General features: G+C 36.2%; 1 protein-coding gene across 5 annotated transcripts in view; it reads right to left on the bottom strand.

The window, feature by feature from the left end:
- Window positions 1–24162, bottom strand: part of Cog5 (component of oligomeric golgi complex 5) — a 360858-nt gene that overhangs the window by 333486 nt on the left and 3210 nt on the right. For 4 of the 5 annotated variants that reach the window (XM_015488339.2, XM_048786107.1, XM_048786106.1 and 1 more), the window contains 4 exons: window positions 20760–20899; window positions 17690–17747; window positions 15488–15542; window positions 15210–15279 (listed from right to left, as the gene is read on the bottom strand). In XM_015488339.2, coding sequence (XP_015343825.1) covers window positions 15210–15279; window positions 15488–15542; window positions 17690–17747; window positions 20760–20899 — 323 coding nt within the window. Of the gene's footprint in view, window positions 1–15209; window positions 15280–15487; window positions 15543–17689; window positions 17748–18656; window positions 18697–20759; window positions 20900–24162 lie in introns of those variants that run through there. The other variant, XM_048786109.1, reaches the window with a different exon arrangement.

The following is a 24162-nucleotide window of genomic DNA, read 5'->3' as shown; positions in this document are numbered from 1 at the left end:
AAAAAAAAAAAAAAAAAAAAAAAAAAAAAAAAAAAAAAAAAAAGATCTCTCAAGTAAAATAACCCATAGCAAAACACAACAAACAGCACTAAGATAAATTTGTAAAAACCAATAACACTGTCCTACTGAATTCAGATAACAAAAAACCTCAATAGAATATGTTCAAGAAACAGGAAATATGAGAATTGATGCAGCATTTTAGGAAAAGAAAAAAATAGAACTTCTAAAAAATTACACAATGAAGAAAAAGAAAAAAATAAATAAAAATTAAATAATGACCAAGATTTAGCAAAATAGTATTACTTAGATTATTAGCTTATCCACAATCTATCAGTTGCTGAAGAAAGAATTAATGGAATGGAAGATCATCTAATTTAGAGGGAAGGAAAAAAAACACTTCAGAAAACAGCAGGGAGAAACAAAAATATAAAATAAAGGGGGTAAAGAACTTAAATAACAATAATTGAGCATAAATTTTTTTTAAAAGAGAGAGAGAGAGAGAAAAAGAGAGAGAATTTTTTAATATTTATTTTTTAGTTTCCAGTGGACACAACATCTTTATTTTATTTTTATGTGGTGCTGAGGATTGAATCCAGCGCCCCGCGCATGCTAGGCGTGAGTGCTACTGCTTGAGACAAACCCCCAGCCCTTGAGCGTAAATTTAATCACAATCTCAAGAAACATAACAGTGCAGACTTGAAGAAACCACGGGTTAGAAATAAAGGAGACAAATTCATACAATGAACATAGAAAACGAATTGCAAATGAGATGAATAAAAGAAACCACTTTCTGATACTGAAAGGAATCAAAAAGGAAGAAGATCTTAAAAGATGCCAAAGGAGCTGAGTACGATGGCACATGACTGTAATGTCAGTGACTTTGAGAGCTAGACAGGAGGATCGAAAATTTGAGGCCAGTTTCAACAATTTAGCCAGACCCTATTTCAAAATACAAAATAAAAAGACTGAGGTGCTTTACCACTGAGCCACATCCATAGCTCAGTGGTACAGTGCCCCTAAATTCAATCCCCAGTATCACCAAAAAAAAAAAAAGAAGCAGCAGCAGCAGCAGCAGCAGCAGCAGCAGCCAAAGGAAACAGCAGATCATAGTCATAATGACAGTTTCTCATAACTCATTTAGAAGCCAGAATACAATGGGATGACATCTTCTACATGAAAAAAACTAACAAGAATTAATTCTATAAGGAAGAATGGAAAAGTGATATAGTGTGGTTGTGGAGTGTCCCCCAGGGCCTGTTGAGTGAGTTCTCAAGTTGGTGCTATTGAAAGGTGGTAGAAAACTTCAAGAGGTAGGAATTGGTAGGAGACCTTAAGTCAGTGGGGACATGCCTTCAAGGGGGCTATACAACTCTGGTGTCTTTCTCTCCCTTCTTCACTTCCCCACCAAGAGGTGAATGACCTCTACCATACACTCCCACCATTATGTGCTGTGTCACCACAGGCCCAAAGCAATGAGGCCAACCAGTCATGGTGATACCCCCAAAACTATGATCAAAAATAAAAATAAACTTTTTCTCTTTAAAATCTGACTTCTTAGAGATTTCTTACAGTAACAGAAAGCCAACACAAAGGGAAGAAGAGGGACAGATACCCAATTTAAAAATGGGCAAAGGGTTTGAATAGACGTTCCTCCAAAGAACATATTTAAGTGGTCAATAGGCATAATAAGACACAGTCAATATCATTAGTTATTAGAGAATGTAAATTAAAATGACAATGAGTTTCTGTTTTGTTTTGTTTTAGGTACTGGGGATTGAACCCAGAGGTGCTTTACCACTGAGCCACATCCTTAGCCTCTTTTTGTATTTTATTAGAGACAGGATCTTGCTGAGTTGCTTAGAGTCTCTATAAGTTGCTGAGACTGGCCTTGAACTCACAATCCTCCTGCCTCAGCCTCCCAAATTGCTGGGATTACAGGGATGAGTATCTATACCTGGATTGAGATACTTTTTCCACATCCAATACAACTGCTCTATTAAAAAGAAAAACGTTGGAAAGAAATAGAAAACTTAGAACCTTCACACATTCCTGATGGGAATAGAAAACAGTGCAGATGCCTTGGAAACAGTTTGGCATCCCTCAAAATGTTACACATAGAGTTGTTATATGACCTGTCATAGATATTCTTAGGAATAAACATATCCAAGAGAATTTTTTTAAATATGTCCATACAAAAAAAATTAGACACAAACCTTGTTCATAGCAGCCTTAATTTATAATTGCTAAAAAGCAGAAAAAATATCCATCAGCCAATAGATAAACAAAAAGTGGCATAATGACACAATGAAATACTATTTAGTCTTTAAAAAAGGATGAATGATCTATCCTGCAAAATGAATAAATCTTGAAAATACTATGCCAAATGAAGGAAGCCAAACATAAAATGCCTCAAATGTATGATCCATTTATATGAAATCAGCAGAATATTCTACAGCAATAAAAATTAAGCAACTAAACAATCAACATGGATGAATCATTTTTTAAAGGCATACTATTTTCAAAAAGTTGGGTACTGCAGTTTTAGATAACATAAAAAAAACAAAAAAAAAATCAACACGAGATGTTGAAGAATTATGTCGGCAAGATAACATAATTTCCAGCTGTTGAGAGCCACAGCCTAAGGGGCTCCAGCAAACTTTCAGACTGCGAGCTGATGATTGGCTCACAGTGCCCCAGCAACATCTAGCTCATTGGCTCCTCTGCAGTGATGCTCATTGGGCTGTTTCCCTGCCCTTTCAGACCACGGAGCTACTCATTGGGGGACTTTTTTGGCTCCGCCCATGCGACCCAGCCAATCGGCCCCAAGAGCAGGAGGATTGTGGGAGGTGGAGAGGCTTGTGGTTGAGAGAGAGGTTTGTGGGAAGCCAGTGGTGGCAGTTGGGCTCTGAGGGTTTTTCCTGAGGAGCGGTTTTGTTTGGCGTGTGTGGTTCTAAAAATAAAGTTCGTTTCTTTTGAAAGTGGCTCCTGAATTGTGCCCAGCCAGACTGCGGCATTTGGTGCTCGCACAGGGAGCGACTGAGGGTAAGTGATAAGGTAAACTGCTCCCCCCTGAGGGTAGGGCGAGAGGATGGGTAGCCATTTTAAGATTCCTCTTTTGTTTTGCTTCACTTTTGTTTTAAGTTGCCTGTCCCTGGAGATGAGAGAGACGGAAGAAAAACCGCTCACATCTGAGGAACAGATAGGGAGAAAGGACGGATGGACATTTCAGGAGGCTATTATAATGATTTTGTGTTGTTCCAATTTTGTTTCACTCTGTTTCAGTTTTGTTTGGCGTTATCTTGTTGGGTTGTATTATAGTAGAAATACGGGATCAGAAATTAGTAAAAAACAAACTGAAAGAGTGTTAAGTAAATTGTTAGAGGAAGGAGGCATCTCAGTAAAATCAAGAACAATCAGGGCATACGTTGATACAATACAAAAATGTAGCCCATGGCTTTTTAAGGAGGAGTTGTTAAATATATCACAATGGAACCATCATGGTGAAGATTTAAAAAGAATAGAAAAGAAAAGCCCAGGGACTCTGCCAGTTGGCACATTGCCATTGTGGACGTTCATATCTTGTTTGCTTAGTCCAAAGCCTTCAGTTCAGACAATGGTAGAGGAAGAAGAAGACATAATGATTCAAGTAAAAGAGAAGGTCTCTCAAGTTAGTCAGACAGAGGAAAAGATTCAAGTAAAAGAGAAGGCCTCTCAAGCTAGTCAGACAGAGAAAGAAAGTGTAAAACAGAAAAAGCCATCAGGGGGAAAGTTACAACAGGAGACTGCTACTAACACCTTTCTATCACCAGAGGACGTAAGTGTCCAACTAACAAGGCCACCTCCATATGCTGGGAGGTCCCCAACCCCCGCAGTTGATAGTTGGGATCCTGAGACAAGATCTCAAATATTAACATGCCCTGTATTTGAGGCAGGAGGGCAGCGATTTTACCAAGTTTTAAATTTCAAAACAGTGAAGCAGCTAAAAGAGGCTGTAACAACCTATGGTCCTCAAGCACCCTTCACTGTAAGCATGGTCGAATCCATTAACAACTTGAACATGACGCCAGCAGATTGGGCTAATATGTGTAAAGCTGTGCTAAATGGAGGACAATACCTGTTATGGAAGGTTGCCAATGAGGAATTTTGCAAGGAGACGGCTAGGCGAAATGCAGCAGCTGGTTATCCTCAGAGAAATCTAGATATGTTGTTAGGAAAGGGACCTTATGAGGATCAGCAGCAACAAATTGCATATGATCCTGGTGTATACGCACAAATTGCTGCAGATGCAATTAAGGCATGGAAGACTTTACAAGGACATGGAGGTTTACAAGGTCAATTATCTAAGGTAATACAAGGAGCTAATGAACCTTATGCTGAATTTGTAGATAGGCTTATTCAAACAGCTACCAGAGTTTTTGGGAATACAGAACAAGCAATGCCATTACTAAAACACCTGGCTTATGAGCAAGCGAATCGTTGGTGCAGAGATATCATTAGACCATGGAAACATGAAGATTTAAACACATATATTAAATTATGTAGAGACATTAATGAACAAGAGCAAGTCGTGGCAGCTGCAGTAAAACAGGCTTTAGATGCCAGAGACATTAATGAACAAGGGCAAATTGTGGCAGCTGCAGTAAAACAGGCTTTAGATGCCAGGCCAAGAACATGCTACAATTGTGAACAAACAGGACATTTTAAAAGGAATTGCCCCATTGGAGGAGGGTTTAACAAAACTAGGTATCAAAGGAGTAGAATACCAGGTATTTGCCCACGATGCCGTAGAGGGAGACATTGGGCTAATGAATGCCGTTCTCAAACCACCATAGAGGGTACTCCATTATCAAAAAACGAACAAGGACCAGGTGTTTATCCACGATATCGTGGAGAAAGGCATCGGGCTCCATTGCCAAAAAATGGACAGGGGGGCCCAATGCTCCGGGGCCCAAAACCACAAATATACGGAGCACTGGAGGAACCCAGCAACCCCATCAGGGTAGTGCCCAGGACACATTGTCCATCAGATCCCTCATCAGACAAACCAGAGGGAGCGCAGGGTTGGACATCTGCGCCTCCGCCAGAGCAGTACTAACTCCAGAGATGGGAGTTCAAATCATTCCCACAGGGGTGAAAGGACCTCTTCCCAAAGGAACAGTAGGCTTATTATTGGGACGCAGCTCTTCTACTCTAAAAGGACTTATGATAAGTCCTGGGGTAATTGATCCCGATTATGAAGGTGAAATAAAAATTATAGCCAGTTCTCCAAAGGGTATATCAGTAATTTCACCAGGAGATAGAATAGCACAGTTACTAATAATACCCAGCCTACATGATAAATTTTCCAGTCGTACTGTAGAAAGAGGTTCCAAGGGATTAGGCTCCACAGGTGTAGATTGGGCTATGCTTTCTTTAAATTTAGATTCTCGCCCCATGCTAAAACTAAATATTCAAGGACATGAATTTAATGGGCTACTGGATACAGGTGCAGACCTTAGCATCATCTCTCGTCAAGAATGGCCAAAACATTGGCCATTACAACAAGCCACTCAAACGCTTCGAGGCCTAGGAGTGGCGACTAATCCCCATAGAAGTGCAATGGTATTAGATTGGAAGGATCCTGAAGGATGTGAAGGAACTATACAGCCATATGTATTGGATCATCTTCCCGTAAATTTATGGGGACGAGATGTCCTAGATCAATTAGGTTTGACATTAACAAATAACATCAACCAAAATGCACCCACTATTATGACTAGACAAGGTTTTAGGAAAGGAAAAAGATTAGAAAAACAAGAACAAGGTATAGCAGCACCAATACAAATAGATCAAGGAACAGACAGACATGGGTTGGATTTTCAGAAAGGGCCACTGAGACAATAAAAATTACTTGGAAATCAGAAAGACCAGTATGGGTTCCTCAGTGGCCCCTGACTAAAGAAAAGATACAAGCAGCCCATGACCTGGTCAAACAACAATTAGCAGAAGGACATATACAACCTTCTGTATCTCCCCATAATACTCCCATTTTTGTCATCAAAAAGAAATCTGGTAAATGGAGATTATTGCAAGATTTAAGAGCCATTAATAATGAGATGGTTATTATGGGACCTGCTCAATCAGGGATTCCTCAATTGTCTGCTTTGCCAAAAACCTGGTATGTTTTAGTTATAGATATTAAAGATTGTTTTTTTTCAATTCCAATTCATCCTGAGGATAGTCCACGTTTTGCATTTACTATCCCTGCACTGAATCATGAAGGTCCTGATCAGAGATATGAATGGAAAGTACTCCCTCAAGGGATGGCTAACAGCCCAACTATGTGTCAAATTTATGTTAACAAAGTAATCCAGCCACTTAGAAATCAAAATCCTGAACTACAAATATTTCACTATATGGATGATGTATTATTAGCACACAAAGATAAAAACACATTGCTAGAATGTTATGCCACACTTACAAACTTATTAAAAAATTATAATCTAGAGATAGCAATAGATAAAGTACAATTAAATTTTCCAATTAATTATTTAGGAGTTCTATTATCCTCAACCATGGTCCGTCCACCAAAAATTCAAATACGAGTAGATCAACTCAAATCACTTAATGACTTTCAAAAGTTATTAGGAGACATAAATTGGATAAGGCCTTATTTAGGTATACCAACAGGAGAGTTGGGACCTTTATTTGATATCCTAAAAGGTCCATCAGATCCAAATTCACCCCGAATGTTAACGCCTGAAGCAAGAAAGGCATTAAAAATCATTGAAACATATATGGAAAATATGCATTTGGATAGAATTGATATAAGTTTGCCTTTATTATTTATTGTACTACCAACAAAAAATATTCCTACAGGAGTATTTTGGCAAGAAGGTCCATTATTATGGATACATTTATCTTATTCTCCTAACACTATTCTTACTAGGTATCCTGAGGCTGTAGGACAATTAATACTCAAAGGAATAAAAGCAGCAAAGGGAGTGTTTGGAATTTCTCCCAATAAAATTATTACTCCATATACTATGAATCAAATTGATGAGTTAGCTAATGAGTTAAATACTTGGGCAATAATCATGTGCAAATCTAATGTTTCATTTGATAACCACTTACCATCTAATCCTTTATTGTCTTTTTGGTCATTGCATCCTGTAATTTTTCCAAAAATGACAAGAAAAACACCTATCATGAATGCTCCAAATATATTCACTGATGGGTCAAATAATGGTACAGCAGCAGTAGTTACCCCTGATCAAACTTTTACATTTTTAGTACCCAAACAATCAGCTCAAAAGGTAGAGCTTAATGCAGTTTTACAAGCTTTTGTGATGTTTAAAGATTCTGTATTTAATTTATTTTCTGATAGTCAGTATGTAGTTAATGCTATAGTATCTCTTGAAGATGCTGGTAGGATTTCCCCTTCTTCTACTGTTTTCTCTTTGCTTTCCACTATACAAAGTCTAATCTGGGACAGAAAAGATCCATTCTTTATAGGACATATCAGGGCACATACAGGATTGCCTGGAGCCCTTAGTTTGGGCAATGATTTAGCAGATAAAACTACACATGACATACATATTTTCTCTACACTAGAAGAAGCTATAAATTTTCATAAAAAGTTCCATGTCAATGCTAATACTTTACAAAAGCGTTTTAAAATAACTAAGGAACAAGCTAGACAAATAATAAAACAATGTCAAAATTGTGTGACCTTTTTACCACAAGTTAATCTTGGAGTCAATCCTAGAGGATTGATACCTAACCATATTTGGCAGATGGACGTCACACACTTGCCAGAATTTGGAAAATTAAAATATTTGCATGTTACAGTTGATACTTCTTCTGGATTTTTGATGGGCTCCCTTCATGCCGGAGAAAAAACTAAAGATGTTATAGCTCATTGCTTACAAAATTTTGCCACTGTGGGTGTTCCAAAACAGTTAAAAACAGATAATGCCCCTGGTTATACTTCTACCTCTTTTAAACAATTTTGCTCAACATTTGGCATTACTCATATAACAGGAATCCCATACAATCCACAGGGACAAGGCATAGTTGAAAGAGCTCATCAAACTATTAAAATGTACTTATTAAAGCAAAAAGAAGGAATTGGGAAGGGGTATATATTCCCCAAAGATAAACTTAAAATAACCCTTTTTACTCTAAACTTTTTAAATTTGGATTCATCAGGACTTAGTGCTGCGGAAAGGCATATGTGTCCAAAAAATGTACATAAGCCCAAGGTACTTTGGAAGGATATTCTAACAGGACAATGGAAAGGTCCTGACCCAGTAATTGTCTGGAGTCGGGGGTCTGTTTGTGTGTTTCCACAGGGAGAACAGCAGCCGATTTGGATTCCAGAGAGATTAACTAAAGCGATTTCTACAGACCACAAAGAAGATGATTTGGCTCAAATCCATAACAGCTGATATCCAAAACTCCAGTTTGGCTATCCTTACATCTGCGACAGAACCAGGATGCTTTTTTCAATATCTATTTTATTATTGCCCTTTCTCCAGCATTTCAGCTTGCAGCCACAATAATTTGCATAATTTTTCCAAGCACAAAAATACCTTCACAAGATGAAAGAAAAGCAGGTGAGACATTACAGCATCTGAGTATAGCACAGAAATAAGAAATGCCACATTAATAGAAATGGCCATGTACCCTTTCTTCACCCCAGGCACCTTGACACAAAAATATCTTCTAGGAGGGGGACAGAGAAAGAAATGAGTACTGGACTGTGGCTTGGACCCTAACAGCAAGCATTCCACAGTGAAAGCCAGTATCAGACAAACCCTAATATCCCACATTCTGTGCCAGCACTTGCAGACCAGGCCTCCTGACCCATCCCACCACCAGGCTAATACCCCAAAAACCCAGTCTCTGACTAGCCCCATATTTTGGGTCTATTCGAGCAATAAGCCAAACCCTGTGGCCCAGAATCCAAGTTAGCATTACAGACTTATCTCCAGGACTAATTCAGCACCAGACACACCACAGACCTAGCTAGGCTTCAAGTCTGCCCTCTGCATCAGCTTAGCACCCACAGACACTAGAATCAGGCAAGCCCCTGCAGCATCGTGCTCCAAACCAGATCATGTGGCCCCAGTTCAGGCCCACCACAATACCAGATAGGCATCTATAGCCTCAGACATAAAGCCAGACACCAGAGAAAAATTCTAGATCTGCCACTGTGGCCCCACTTTTCAGCAAGCCCAGCATCCCAGTCTGCTCCAGCAGACCAAGTGTCTAGGCCCATGCCAGTAGAACACAACACCGAGTCACAAAGCCATAACTTAGACCTGTCCTTATTACCCAAGCTCCAGGCCAACCCTCATGGACATACATTCCAGGCCAATACTATATATAAAAGAGGTCCAGAAACTCCCCTATAGATTCATTCATGCCCCAGGCTACCCCTAGTAGACTCAGGACAAAGGCCCAACCCACAGACTTACAACCCAGACTCACCACAAATCCAGGCCACCCCCATGGATTCAGGTTTCAAATCTGTCCCAGAGGATCTGGGTACCAGAATGTTCTAGCACTTAGCTTCATCTTGCAGATTCAGGCTCAGAGTCAGTCCCAGTATCAGATCAGTGTCCAAGGACATAGGTTTCAGGCTGGCCCTCACAAATACAGGCTCCAGGCATGTAAGAGTAAAGCTGAGTCAACAGATCCACCACAGTGGGAGCTAGCCTAGCACTATGGACCCAGGATGAAGGCCTAAACCAGCAGACCCAAGCTGATATAAATTTAAAAACTGTTGAGAGTCGCCCTGGCTCCAAAGACTAACTTCCCCATACCCCAAGAAGAGCCGTACAATGGTGAGCCCTGCTGGTTCACCTGATCCTACCCACCAATCAGACTAGCCCTGCTGGCTCACCTGATCCTTACCCTCCAATCAAAAAGCACCCCATGCCAACTGTCAAACCACCCCTGGCTCTATAAATATGCAGAGCTGTTCCTCAATAAACGGGCATTTGCTCCAACGACAAGCCTTGTTTGTTCTTTCATCAAAAACAAAAAACTTACAGTAGTTATGAAACACCATCAAACACACCAATGTAGGCCAGAAAAAGCAGAGAAATAGGGGCAGAAAATTTATGACAACAGCTTACCAATTCTAGGAAAGACAAACATCCAGGGACAGGAATCTCAAAGATCCCCAAAATCTGAAAAGATCTCAAAGACCTTCCTCATTGGACATAGGCTCCAGACCCAATGCTTTGGACCCTGAAGCCAAACTTGTCCAACTGATGACCAGGTACCAAAGCAACAAGCCTGCACCTGAACCACACCAGATGCTCTACCCACAATCTCTGAACAGGCTCAATGCAGAAGGGCATTCCCAGTCAAATATAGTCTGCATAGACAGGAATAAGTCCCTAATTCTTTAAATGTGCAGATACCAACACAAGGCAACAAGGATCACTAATAATCAGGGAAACCATCAAAGAAAACAAAATAAAGCACCAATAACCAACAATTAAGGAACAGAGATTTACATACTTCCAAAGAATTCAAAATAATCACCTTAAAGCAGCTCAGAAAGCAACCAAAAAACACAGCTAAATGGAATGAGAGAAAGGACAAAAAAACAAAATGAGAATTTCAACAATTAATTGAAACTATAAAAAAGAACACAATAATGAGAAAATGTCCATACATTTTCAATAGCTGACTTGATCATGCAAAGGAAAGAATCAGTGATCTCAGAGACAGGTTATTTAAAAATACTGAATCAGACAAATATAAAGATAAAAGAATTTTAAAAAGCAAAAAAAGCTTATAGTAGTTACCATCAAACACACCAATGTAGCCCAGAAGAGGCAGAGAAATGGGCAGAAAAGATGACAAGCTTACCAATTCTAGGAAAGACAAACATCCAGGGACAGGAATCTCAAAGATCCCCAATCAATTTCACCCAATCAAGACCAGAGCAAAATAAACTTGAAAAATCAAAGATAAAAACAAGATCTTGAAAGCAGCAAGAGCAAAGAGGTATATTGTATACAAAGGAATTTCAATACAACTAAAAAGCAGATTTTCCAGCAGAAGCCATACAGGCCAGGAGAGATCAATTCAACATGCTAAAAGAAAAATACTGCCAACTAAAAATACTTTTATCAGCAAAACTATCCTTCAGAAATTAAGGGAAAAAAATAGCTTTCCCTAACAAAAGCTGAGAAAGTAAATCACCACTAGACTGCCTTACAAGAAATGCTAAAGGGAGTTTTTCAACAAAAGATGATAATTAGTGACATGAAAATATATGAAAATAGAAAGCACTGATAAAAGCAAGTACGCATTCAAATTCAGAACACATAGTCAGTCCCATTATCCATGAGGAATACAGTCTGAGAATTCCTGTTGAATGCCTTAATAGAAATGTACCCCAAATACAAGTACTGCAATGTCATAACAGTCAATCTGATGAGACTAAGTAACTAAAAGGTGTGTATAACATATACACTATGGATATACTGGACAAAGAGATAATTCATATCCTGCACAGAATGGAGCAGAATAGTACAAGATTTAATCCTGCTACTTAAAACAATGTGCAACTTAAAACATAAATTGTTTATTTCTGAAAATTTCCAATTAATATGTTTGGACCATAGTTGATCACCGACAAGTGAAACCACAGAAATCCAAACAATAGATGATGGAGAACTACTGTACGTTAATATTGTAATGGTGGTATGCAAGTCACATGTATCTTTAGCAGGAAGGTTAAAAGAGGAAACAATTAAGTTATGGCTACAATAATTTTTAAGAAATATGCAATAATAAGATATATATGGGTACATCAAAATATAAAATTCAAGGTGGAGTAAATAAAAAGGTTTTGTGCAAAGTTCAATTGTGATCAGTGTAAAATAACCTGTTATAAATATAGGGTGTTTTACGAAAGTCTCATGATAATCATCAAAATCTGTTAATAGATACATTAAAAGAATAAAAAATAAGAGGATTTGGGATGCAGCTCGGTGGTACAACATGGGTTTAGCATTCAGAAGGCCCTGGGTTCAATCCCTAGAGTCCCAAAAAATAAATGAAAAGAAATCAAAATATCTCAAAAATTTTAAAATCACCTTATCACAAAGAAAGACAGCAAGAAAGGAGTAAAGGATCCACAAAAGAAACAGAAAACAATCAACAAAGTAACAACAGTATCACAGTCAACTATCACAGTCAAAAGACACAGTGACTGAATAAATTTTTTACAAAAACAAAAGACGCAACTATGCGTTCCCTAAGACACTCATTTCACTTTTAGGAATATACACAGACTGAACGTGAGGAACATGAAGAAGTAGAAAATAAAAATGGAAACTAAAGAGAAAAGAGCTAGCTACAGCTATATTGATAAAACAGACTATAAGCCAAAAACCATAAAAAGAGACAAAAATCATTTTATAAAGATACAGGAGGTCAATTCAGTAAGATGACATAACAACCATAATTATATATGCACGCTACATAGAGGTACCTTAATATTTAAAGCTAATACCAATCTATCAATTGAGTGAGCAAGAGAGAGAGAGAAATGCCAAATAATAGGGGACTTCAATACCCCACCTTAAGCAATGTACAGATCACCAAGAAGTAAAAAAAATAGCAGACCTGAACCACACTGTACACCAAATGGATCTAACAGACATTTATAGAACATTCCATCCAAAAGCAGCAGAATATATATTCTTCTCAAGTTCAAAGGAACACTCCTCAAGATAGATCATATGTTAGGCCACAAAACAAGTCTTAAAAAATAGAAGAAAACTAAAATTATACCAAATATCTCTTCTGATCACAATGATATGAAACTAGAAATCAATAACAGGTTAAATTCTGGAAAATTTACAAATGTGGAAATTAAACAGCATGATCCCAAACAACCATGGATCAAAAAAAGAAATTAAAAGGGAAATTTTAAAATATCTCTAGAAAAACAAAAATGGACAATACACAACATACCAAAACTTATGGGATAAAGCAAAAGTAATTCTGAGATGGAATTCTATAGCAATAAACACCCACATCAAAATAGAACATTTCAAATGAGCTAATAACATTAAATCTCAAGAACTAGGAAAAAAAAAAACTAAGACTAAAGTTATTAGATGAAAGAAAATAATACAGATCAAAGCAGAAATAGAAAAAATAAAAGATTAGAAACATAATAGGAGGCACTGGAGTTGTGGCTCAGTGGTAGAGTACTTGCCTAGCACGTGTGAGGCACTGGGTTCAATCCTTAGTACCACATAAAAATAAATAAATAGGGGCTGGGATTGTGGCTCAGCGGTAGAGCGCTCCCCTAGCACAGGCGGGACCCGGGTTTGATCCTCAGCACCTCATAAAAAAAAATAAAGACATTGTGTTGTGTCCATCTACACCTAAAAAATAAAAATAAATAAATAAATAAAGGTATAAGGAAAAAAAAATAGGAAAGATCAACTGAGGTATAGTTCAGTTCACACCTAGCAATACATGAGGCCTTGAGTTCAATCCCCAGAACTGCCCCTCAAATCAACAAAACTAAGAACTGATGTTTTGAAAAGATACACAAATTCAAAAAAACTTTAGTTAGACTAAGGGAAAAAAAGGGCTCAAATTACAATTGATACCTCAGAAATACAAGGATTGTAATTTATGAACAATTATAGAGCAACAAATTGAATAATTCCTAGACATATACAACCTACCAAGACTAAATCATGAGGAAACAAAATCTGAACAGACCAAAAATAAGTAACAAAATTGAATCTATAATAAAAAGTATCCCATCAAAGCAAAGTTCAGGAACTTAACACTTTCACTGATGAAATTCTGACAAACATTTAAAGATTAACACCAATTGTTCTCGCTCTTTCAAAACACAGAAGAGGAGGGGATGCTTTTAAACTCATTTTTTGAGGTTAGCATACCCTGATACCAAGGCCAAGCAAAGACACTACAAGAAGAGAAAATTACAGGTCAATATCCCTAATCAATATAGATGCAAAATTCTCAACAAAATACTATCAAATTCAACAGCATATTATAAGGATCATTACAATGACCAAAGGGTATTTATCCTTGGGATACAACGATGGTTCAACATATACAAATCAATGAAAGTGATTGACCACATTAACACATTGAAGAAAAAAAAAAACATTTGATCCTGTCAACAGGTGCAGAAAAGCCATTTGGCAAAATTCAACATCCTTTCATAATTTAAAAAAAACTCTCAACAAATTAGTGTGCTTCTCAAAAGAGTGTGCTTCAACACAATAGAGACCATATATAATACATATACAATACCAAAGGTAACATTGTACTCACTGGTAAAATGTTCAAAGCTTTTTCTCTAAGATCAGGAACAGAGGAAGGATATCTACTCTTACCACTCCTATTCAACACAATACTGAAAGTCTTAGCCAGAGATATGAGGAAAGAGAAATAAAAGCATCCAAACCCAAAAGGAAGAATCATCCCTATTTGCAGATATGATCTGATATGTAGAAAACCCTTGATATTTCACCAAAAACAGAAAATGAATTTGATAAAGTTGCAAGATACAAAAACCAACATACAAAAATCAGTAGTATTGGGCTGGGGATGTGGCTCAAGTGGTAGCGCGCTCGCCTGGCATGCGCGGGTCGCTGGGTTCAATCCTCAGCACCACATAAAAATAAAATAAGATGTTGTGTCCACCGAAAACTAAAAAATAAATATTAAAAAATTCTCAAAAAAATCAGTAGTATTTCTGAACACTGAAAATGAAAAGTAAATCCAGAAAATAGTCCAATTTTTAACAGCTACAAAAATGAAATAAAATACTTAGGAACAAAATTTACTAAGTAGGTAAAAGATCTATACAACAAAAACCATAAAAATTGATGAAAGAAATTGAAGATGAAAATAAAACAGTAAATGATTTATTAAACAGCAATAACGAGAATTAAAATAATTCACTTAAATAATTTGGATTTATATTTTTTTAAACTGGATATCTTCTAGGGCTATTTATTACTTCGTCCCCTTTTCTCTCATGTTCTATCCAATTCTTTTATTTCTGCAGGATATATATTCTTTAAATAAGCACATTTATAAAACAACATGAATAATAATAATAAAGTTTGTAGAAATAAAATTTATAAAAACAACATAAATAATAATAATAAAGTTTTTTAAAAATAAAAGTGAGAACCTACCTGAAGCCTTGCTAATTGTGCCGTGCGGGCTACTATTTTATTGTATGGCTCCACAATTTTTGCTTTCATCCTAAGAGAGGAAAAAAGAGAAAGAGAAATAAGAATAAAATCATCTTCAAAGGGCTGGGAATATAGCTCAGTTGGTAGAGTGCTTGCCTCACATGCACAAGTACCTGGGTTCAATCCCAAGCACCACAAAAAAAAAAAAAAAAAAGAATCATTTTCAAAATATAAACAAATAATTTCATACCATATATTTATAAAATGAATAACAGTACCTATCCACAGCTCCTTGTAAAGCCCCAATTCTTGTCTGCATCATCTGAAGAACACCTGGGAAAACAACAACTTATATTGGCATTATAAGTACAAGGATTCACACTGGGTAAAAATAAATTAATTAAATAAAATTAATATATATACAAATCTAATTTTAACATTTTCTGCCACCATCCTAATCCAAGCAACCGATCAATATCTTTTACTTGCACTGTTATGAAAACCTATAACTAGCTTCCCCCTTCAATGCTTACCCCACAAAAGAAATCTGAGGGACCTGAGTATGACTGCTTAATGAGTATAGGGTTTTCATTTGGGGTGGTGAAACAGTTCTTGAACTAGGTAGTGGTACAGTTCTTGAACATTGTAAATGTACTTAATGCCACTAATTTGTATACTTTAAAATGGTTAAAATAGTAAATTTTATTACATGTACTTTACTACTATAAAAACAAAGCCTTGAAATCTTCAAAAGTTCAAATTGTATCATAGTATTCTTCTGCTTAAAACCCGTCTGTGGTCTCCTCTTCACTATTATATTAAAACTATAGTCCATAGCTTGGTCTGTTAGATCCCACATTATCTGGAAATGGAGTACTTACTCTAGCTAGCCCTTAATTTCCTATAAGATAATTCCCACTATTTCTTCAAGACTTGTGCTTAACAGAAACAATTACTAACAAGATCCCCTACTAATTTAGATTCCCTTTTTTATTCACTTTTATACAATATTATATTTTTTACTTTATGGCACAATTATATTAAGTAATTACATATTTAGTTGTATATGTTTAATGTTTTACTCCCCTGCCAGGATATAAATTCTTGATATTAAGGAAAGTATCTTTTTCATTCCCTACTATATAACCAAAGCCTAACTCAGAATCATTAGCGGGTACACGATAAATATTTTTTTTTAAAGAGAGGGAGGGAGGGAGGGGAGAAAGAATTTTTTTAATATTTATTTATTTTTAGGTTTTTTTGGCGGACACAACATCTTTGTTTGTATGTGGTGCTAAGGATCGAACCCGGGCCACGCATACCAGGTGAGAGCACTACCACTTGAGCCACATCCCCAGCCCCATGATAAATATTTTTTGAATTAATGAATTATGTATTATACAAATAAATATGGACAGCAAGCATATTACTGCCTTTATAATCCAGGTTTACAACATGATGAAAAAATTACAAAATCATTAGTGTTTTCAGAGAGAACTTAAACTTCATTATTTAGGCTTTCCATTATTGTGATTCAATTATTTTGAATTCTACTCTTTAAAACTCAGTTTCTATATTCAACTGGCACAGACATATTTTTAAAACATAGTAATCTAAATAAATTTAAGTATAGACATCCTTTCATATTCTAAATAAAGTAACATTAGAACTAATAAAACATTACTATCAGCATACAATAATACATTAATATGGTTCAGTCCAACAGAATCCAAAAAGGACCTGAGGATTATTTTTTTTCCTTTCTTTTTGCTGGTTTCATGGTTCATTCCCCTACTTGTCTTGGTTGTCAGCATTTCCTTACATCTTATTTTCTTCACAATCTACTCTTACTCAGTTTTCACTAATACTCCATTGAAATAGATCTTTTCAAGGCCACCTGAAATCTCCAAGTTGCCAAATTCAATAGTCAATTTTGTCTTTAGGGTCACAGACATACTTCATCACTCCCTCCCTAAAATACATTTTTCTCTAGGCTTCAAGTCATCACACCCTTGAGTTTGTTGATCCTACTCTTCCTTCCTCTGCTAGATCTCTACATGTTGGAGTACCTCCCAAGACTTGATTCTCAGAAATCTTCTCTACTCCATCTATAATCTTTTGGGGATTTCATTCAATCCCAATGTTTAAATACTCTCTGTTCAATAAAATATTGATATATACATATGTGTGTATACTTATGTACATATGCACATATTATGCACATATATAAATATGTATATATACATTGATTTTCTTTGTAGCAAACTACGTACACATACACATACAATTTTGAGCCCTGAACTCTGCTACGTTAAATTTGAGATGCCCAAGATTAATTTCTGCCCCACCCCAACGCCATCAAAAAGCATAATCCTCTCCACTCTATCCCATCTCAATTTCTAATATTAGGTCTATCTGCACTTAAAGGTTCTTAACTTCCCCAAGAACATACTTAATCTGTGGTAACTGATAAACTGTACCTTCCAAAGACTCAATCCCTGTTGCTTGTGCCAGTAAATCTTCATGTCTTGCAACAACCTGAAAATGAAGAATGAATAATCAACAATTGCTCTATAATGCATTTTTCTTGGTTACCACAATAAAGAACTGAAGCTCTTTCTTGGTGTATAAATGGGACAAATACTAATACAAATGAAGGTTATGAGGTTGTGGAAGTGTGCTTAAAATAAGTTACTAGTGGGAACACCTACATCTGTTTATAGTTTAATAGAACAGGAGGAAATATTGACTTTTCACTAGCTCTGTCTTAGTCTATTTGGGGTGCTAAACAAAATACCACAGACTGGTAATTTCACAAACACAGATTTATTGTCCATAGTTCTGGAGTTCTTTGAGTCCAAGATCAAGGTGCAGGCAAATGTGGTGTCTAGTAAACACCCATTCCTTATAAACGGTGCCTTCTGTGTCTTCAATGGTAGGAAACCTGAACAGCTCCCCTGGCCCTCACTAATAAGGGCCCTACTACTCTCCCAAAACTCCCTCAACTCTTAATGTTATTACATTGGGGATTAACCTTCAACACATTACATTAATTCTTCAGAAATAAGAACTCTCAGACCATAGGAAGCCCCTGGTTTCCCTAATGAAACACATAAGTGGAGTTGTACCAAAAATGGAAAAATCAGCTAGTTCTTGACAGGTTATTCTTCTTTCTCTTTAAAGAATGTTTTCAAACATCAGGTTTTCTTAGTTCTTGAACTTAATTTAGTACTGTCAAAGCTATATCCTAATATGGACAGATAAGGCGCTTGGTGCCTATCTATACTTAAATATATCCCTGCTTCCAGTTTCCTGGTGTCACAGCAAATTCTCTTCCCTACAGAAGACTGACATTTTTATATAAGAAAATTAGGGCAGTGTAGATGACCACAACAAAAGTAAAGAAGGTTAAGAGTTAAAGGTCATGCTGGGCACAGTGGCACACACCTATAATCCCAGCAGCTCAGGAGGCTCAAGCAGGAAGATTGCAAGTTCAAGGCCAGCCTCAGAAATTTAATAAGACCTAAGCAACGTGGTGAGGCCCTGTCTCAATGTAAAAAAAATATAACAAGGGCTGGGAAATGTGGCTCAGTGGATGAGCACCTCTGGATTCAATGCCTGGTACCAAAAAAAAAAAAAAAAAAGTTAAAATTCACTGGCAAGCGATTCCGAAGAACATTAAGAAATTATCCAAATCTTTAGAATGAAAAATCCTTATCATTTTTTACACTTAATTCCAATGAATAAAAAATTTCTTATTTGTATCTACAAAGAACTAAAGCTATCTTGGTAAACTTAAGTTCCTAATCAGCAAAGATTCATTCATTGACACCCTCCACTTTGTCCTATTTCAGATATCACTGTCATTCTATCAAGTCTCTTCCTCTCCTATCCAAGTGTTAGTCTAATTTAACCTCTGAGGTTACCAGAAGACATCTGAATTTTCCTCATGCCCTAACTACTAGTAAATCTTTTGCAATATTAATCATCTCACTGACAAATTAATTTTATTGTATTTATTTTATCAATTAGTATTATCTCAATTTTGCTTCTGTAAAAACACCACTTATAGCATGTTCAGATCTCATACTATAATTCAGAGATTTCCTCTCACATCCTAAACTTAACAGTGTAACTTGTCCTATCTATGAAATGTTAAATTTTAAATTCATACTGATTCCTACAGAGAATGTAGTATGTGCAAAAATAGACAAAATAAGCATAAGCAGGCAGAAATAATTTCAGATGACTCTTGCAAAATGCCAACACCTTAGAACTACATGCACAGTTAACTACATTCTCCCTTATCTCACAAACACCTTGTACTATTCTAATTAAAATATGCCTCATCTGTTCGCCTTTACTTCTGTCTGTCTGCCACTGATCTAAGAGTCCCTGGAAAGTCAGGAAATGTGTTCTATTCATTTCTCTATCCCCACAGCCTGACACAAAACATGACAATTAAAAATGTCTTCTAAATATTTATCAATAAATATTGAACTGTATATAATAAAAAAATTTTAAGTTAAAGTAACATTAGAAAGTCATACAAATCCTCTAACCTGCTATTTTATTTAAGAAACTAAGACCCAAAAAGTTTAAGTAGACATGTCTCATGGTACATGGTCCATTTATTTGCATATTTTTTTCATTATCTAAAAAATTATTTATTAAGTCCCTATTCAAGCAAAATGCAATACCAGAAACATATAGTAAAACTACCCTATGAAAATTACAGAATTGGCAGGTACAATGGTGCACACTTGTAATCACAATGGCTCGGGAGGCTGAGACAGGAGGATCACAAGTTCAAAGCCAGCCTCAGCAAAAGTGAGGCACTAACTAAGCAACTCAGTGAGACCCTGTCTCTAAATAAAATACAAAATAGGGCTGGGGATGTGATTCAATGGTCCAGCACCCCTGAGTTCAATCCCGGGTACCAAAAAAAAATTACAGAATTGTACAAGAGGAAGAAACCTACAAGATTATCTACTGCAATCTCCTCCTCTTAGTCATTCCAACCCATTTCATAGATTTAAAAGACAAACAAAAAAAACTCAAAGATGATAAATGATATGAAATTCAGTTAACTACACATCAGAAATTAAGACCCATCTCCTAACTGTTCCGGTTGTATTCTACCCACCACAATATTTATCATATTTATCAACTTTCTTTAATTTCAGTAAAGGTTTTTTTTACCTTTGTGTTTACAAACACAACATAACATCCCAATTTTTCTCATTATTCTCTTTCTAAAATTCCATTTTCTATTATTTTTAATCAAAGACATTCTAATTTTTTTTTTTTTGCTCATTATAGTCATTGCACATCAATTTATGTGGTAAACAGTAAGAATAAATAAAACGTTTTAGGTATATACGGAAAACTCTGCAAAAAGCAAAAATGTAGTTTGAAAAATAAGTCACCGGTAAGATATGCATTTATTCATACAAACATGCACTTAAATTTAACAATAATGATTCTACAAAAAGGCTAAATTATCATATTAGGCTGAATAATCTGTATGATCCAATAGAACTGAATTACCTGTAGGTGTAGTTCTTTATCCAACTGACTGATCCCTTGGGCAAGTTTTGCTAGTTGTTCAGCAATTACAGCTTGATGAATAGATTGGGAAGTATAAGTCTTCACATCAAAGTCTTCATTTAAAAAGTCACTATAACACTCTGGAGGAAAAAAATCAGGACAACTCTATATATCCTGTCCTAAAGCACAGTTATTAAACACAACAATTATAACTAACATATTCTGACATCTTCCTGTACACTGGGATCTGTAATAAATGCTTCCCTATAATAATGAGGAAGGAGTGGAGCAGGCAACAGCTGAAGAGCAGTGAGAATACTCAAGTCCACTACATGCCAGGCACTGATTTAAGTACTTAACATATACAAACTCATTCAATACTTGCGCTACCCTGTTGGAGCTATCCTTTTCCCCATTTCACAGATGATAAACAAGCACAGACAGGGCCTGCATCTTATCCAACATTACTCTCTGCAATTTCAAACCAGGAAGTCTAAGTACAGAGCCCAAGTTCTGAACCACTCTGCTATACTGTTAAATGCTTACTTTTTTAATGAATCAAAAGGAAGGAAAACACTGAGTAAAATATTGAAACATAACTACCAACCATAGTCTTTTTTCCAAGAAAACAAGGTCATTGCCAGGGAGAACACAACAGGAAAATTGGCTATGTATATATAATATGTATGGCCTCAGATCTTTCTAGATCAGTGCATGAATACTGTTATAATAAAGTGAATCTTGAATTTTAAGAGAAATAGGCAAGGAAACTTATAAGTGTTACTGAAATTTAGGATTTCCAGGCGAAATAAGTAAATAGGTAAAAGAACTGATACTATGTGTTAAAAAGATAACTTTCTATAAAGAACCCACAAATTTGTGAGTGATTTAAAAAGTGGAGAAAATAAAACATAAAAGTAGATATACAGAGCTAGGCATAGCAGCACATGCCTATAATCCCAGCAACTTGGGAGGCTAAGGCAGGAGGATAGTGAGTTCGAAGCCAGCCTCAGCAACTTAGACCCTGTCTCAAAATGAAAAACAAAAAGGTCTTGTGGCTCAGTGGTTAAATACCCCTGAATTCAATTCCCAGTACCCCCCCCAAACAAAAAAAAATCATAAAAATGATCTCAGGGTAGATATATACCGCAGCCTCCTAACTGTATGTGAGATAGAGATAGGGCTGCCTTGACAGACATTATAAAGCAAAACAAACCAACAAGCAAAACAAAGTATTTAATAACACTTGAGCTGTTTACACCTACTGTAATGTATGATCCATGTTTATACCTACTATAATGTATGATCCATGAGGATAAGATCATTGTGTTGTTTCCTACTATATCCCCCAAAAAATGGGACACATGGTCAGATGTGCAGCATTGGTTGAGTTAATTAATCTGTATATCAACTGAAAGTATTATTCTGCTAAAAGCAAAGACTCATATTCTTGACTACTCTCAAAATGAAGTGAAGTAAAAGAAGAATACTGCTATTTTGGCCTTAATTCTCAGAACCACATTTCCTTCCAATCTGCCCAGTGGTTCTCAGACAGACAAATTGGAAAAGGCCATTTCAAGCAAATGGAAGACTTAGCAACAGCAAGTACCATGGCATGTTTTAACAAATATGGAAAATACTAACTTTGATATGTCTACATCATAGAATGTATCTGCTAGGCAGAAAGGGTAAAGAATGAGAGATGAAGTTGGAAGGCAGTTTGAAAAGAGGCCTCTAAGATACCCAAAATAGTCAAATTATATCCCATTTAAAGTTTTGAAGACAAGAAGGAGCACTGTCAGCTTTGTGTTCTAGAACAATAATCTTGGCAGTGGTATGGAGGATGACTAAAAAGGGATTAGTTACACAACAGTTTGCTATAATTGGCTCTTGTTGCCATGTGGCAGCAAGCTATTACATTTTCAGGAATTCTGTAAGCCAGCTGACATCACATGTGCATATCTTAAAATTGACCAGGGGGAGGGTATTTACACTATGGAAATAGGCAGATACTATAAAATAAGGACCTTTTCTATTTTCCCAGAAAGCTGATTTACTACTGCGATAGATAACCGGTATGCCACCCATAAAGTAGAGCCACAAAGTACAGTAAAGTACAGTACTATGGTAATAGCCCAAGTGACATAAGGAAGGCATAAATGATAGTGTCACTAAGAATGTCAAGGAAGTGATAAGAGTAACAAATAATCAGATAAACACACTGTTTAGGACTTAGTGAAAAGCTGAAAATGGGCTATTAGATGCAGCAAATCAAGGATGATTTCCAAGTTTCTTGATTAAGTAACTGAAATAGGGAATTCAGTTTTGCATTAAGCTAGACCACTAGATATTAAATATGCAAAGATGAACATAAACAAACACCAGCCGCCAAGGAATTCATAATCTACATAAGGAACACGCAGGCTTTACCTACCTACATATAATAAATGGAAACAGAATCTACCAGAGGAAAAAAATCAGGAGAGAGAAGTAGAAGAAAAAAATCTACTTCATTTTTTTATATGTAGAACTTGTACTATTTGTTTATGTGTAGGTTTTCATATGTAGAACTGGTACTGCTTGTTCACTATTAAGACAGAAATTCCAGTACACATTTGAAAATGTAGTTCTATAATTCAGAAGATGGCTAACAAAAAGAGTAGATGATTTATGAAAAAATTTTTGAATGCAGAAAAATAAAAAATAAACAGGGAAATAGGGGAAATAGGCTTTAGAAGCAGGTGGGGGGGACACCAAAAATTCGGAGATGGATAAAGGAAATAATATAAATCAGAGACTAAAGAATGCTCAGGAAAAAAGGAAGAGAAACATGAAAGACTTGAAAGAAACATGAAAGATCAAAGACTTAGGAGTTAGATCAGAAACAATGCAACTGCTAGATGAAAACACAGGGTCAGGCTGGGGATGTGGCTCAAGCGGTAGCGCGCTCACCTGGCATGCACGGGTCGCTGGGTTCGATCCTCAGCACCATATAAAAATAAAATAAAGAAAACTAAAAAAAAATAAATATTAAAAAATTCCCTCTCTCTCTCTCTCTCTCTCTTTTCAAAAAAAAAACAGGGTCAACAATCCATCATAAAGTGGCAAGCACTGACTTCCTTAACAAGATGCCTAAAGCTCAAGAAATAAAAACAAGAATCAATAAATGGGATGCCATCAAATTAAAAAGCTTATGCACAGCAAAGGAAATTATTAAGAAAAGAGAACCTATGGAATGGGAAAAAATCTTTGCCAGCTATTCCTCTAACAGGGGATTATATCCAGAAGAGATAAAGAACTTAAAAAAAAAAAAAAAAAAAACTCAATTCCAGAAAACCAAATAACCCAATCAATAAATGGGCAAAAGAATAAACAGAAATTCTCTCTCTCCCTCCCTCTCTTT

The sequence above is a fragment of the Marmota marmota genome, unplaced genomic scaffold (assembly GCF_001458135.2).
Source record: "Marmota marmota marmota unplaced genomic scaffold, marMar, whole genome shotgun sequence".
Taxonomy (NCBI): Eukaryota; Metazoa; Chordata; class Mammalia; order Rodentia; family Sciuridae; genus Marmota; species Marmota marmota.
The sequence above is the reverse complement of the archived record's forward strand: the minus strand, read 5'-3'. Positions and strand labels throughout refer to the sequence as shown.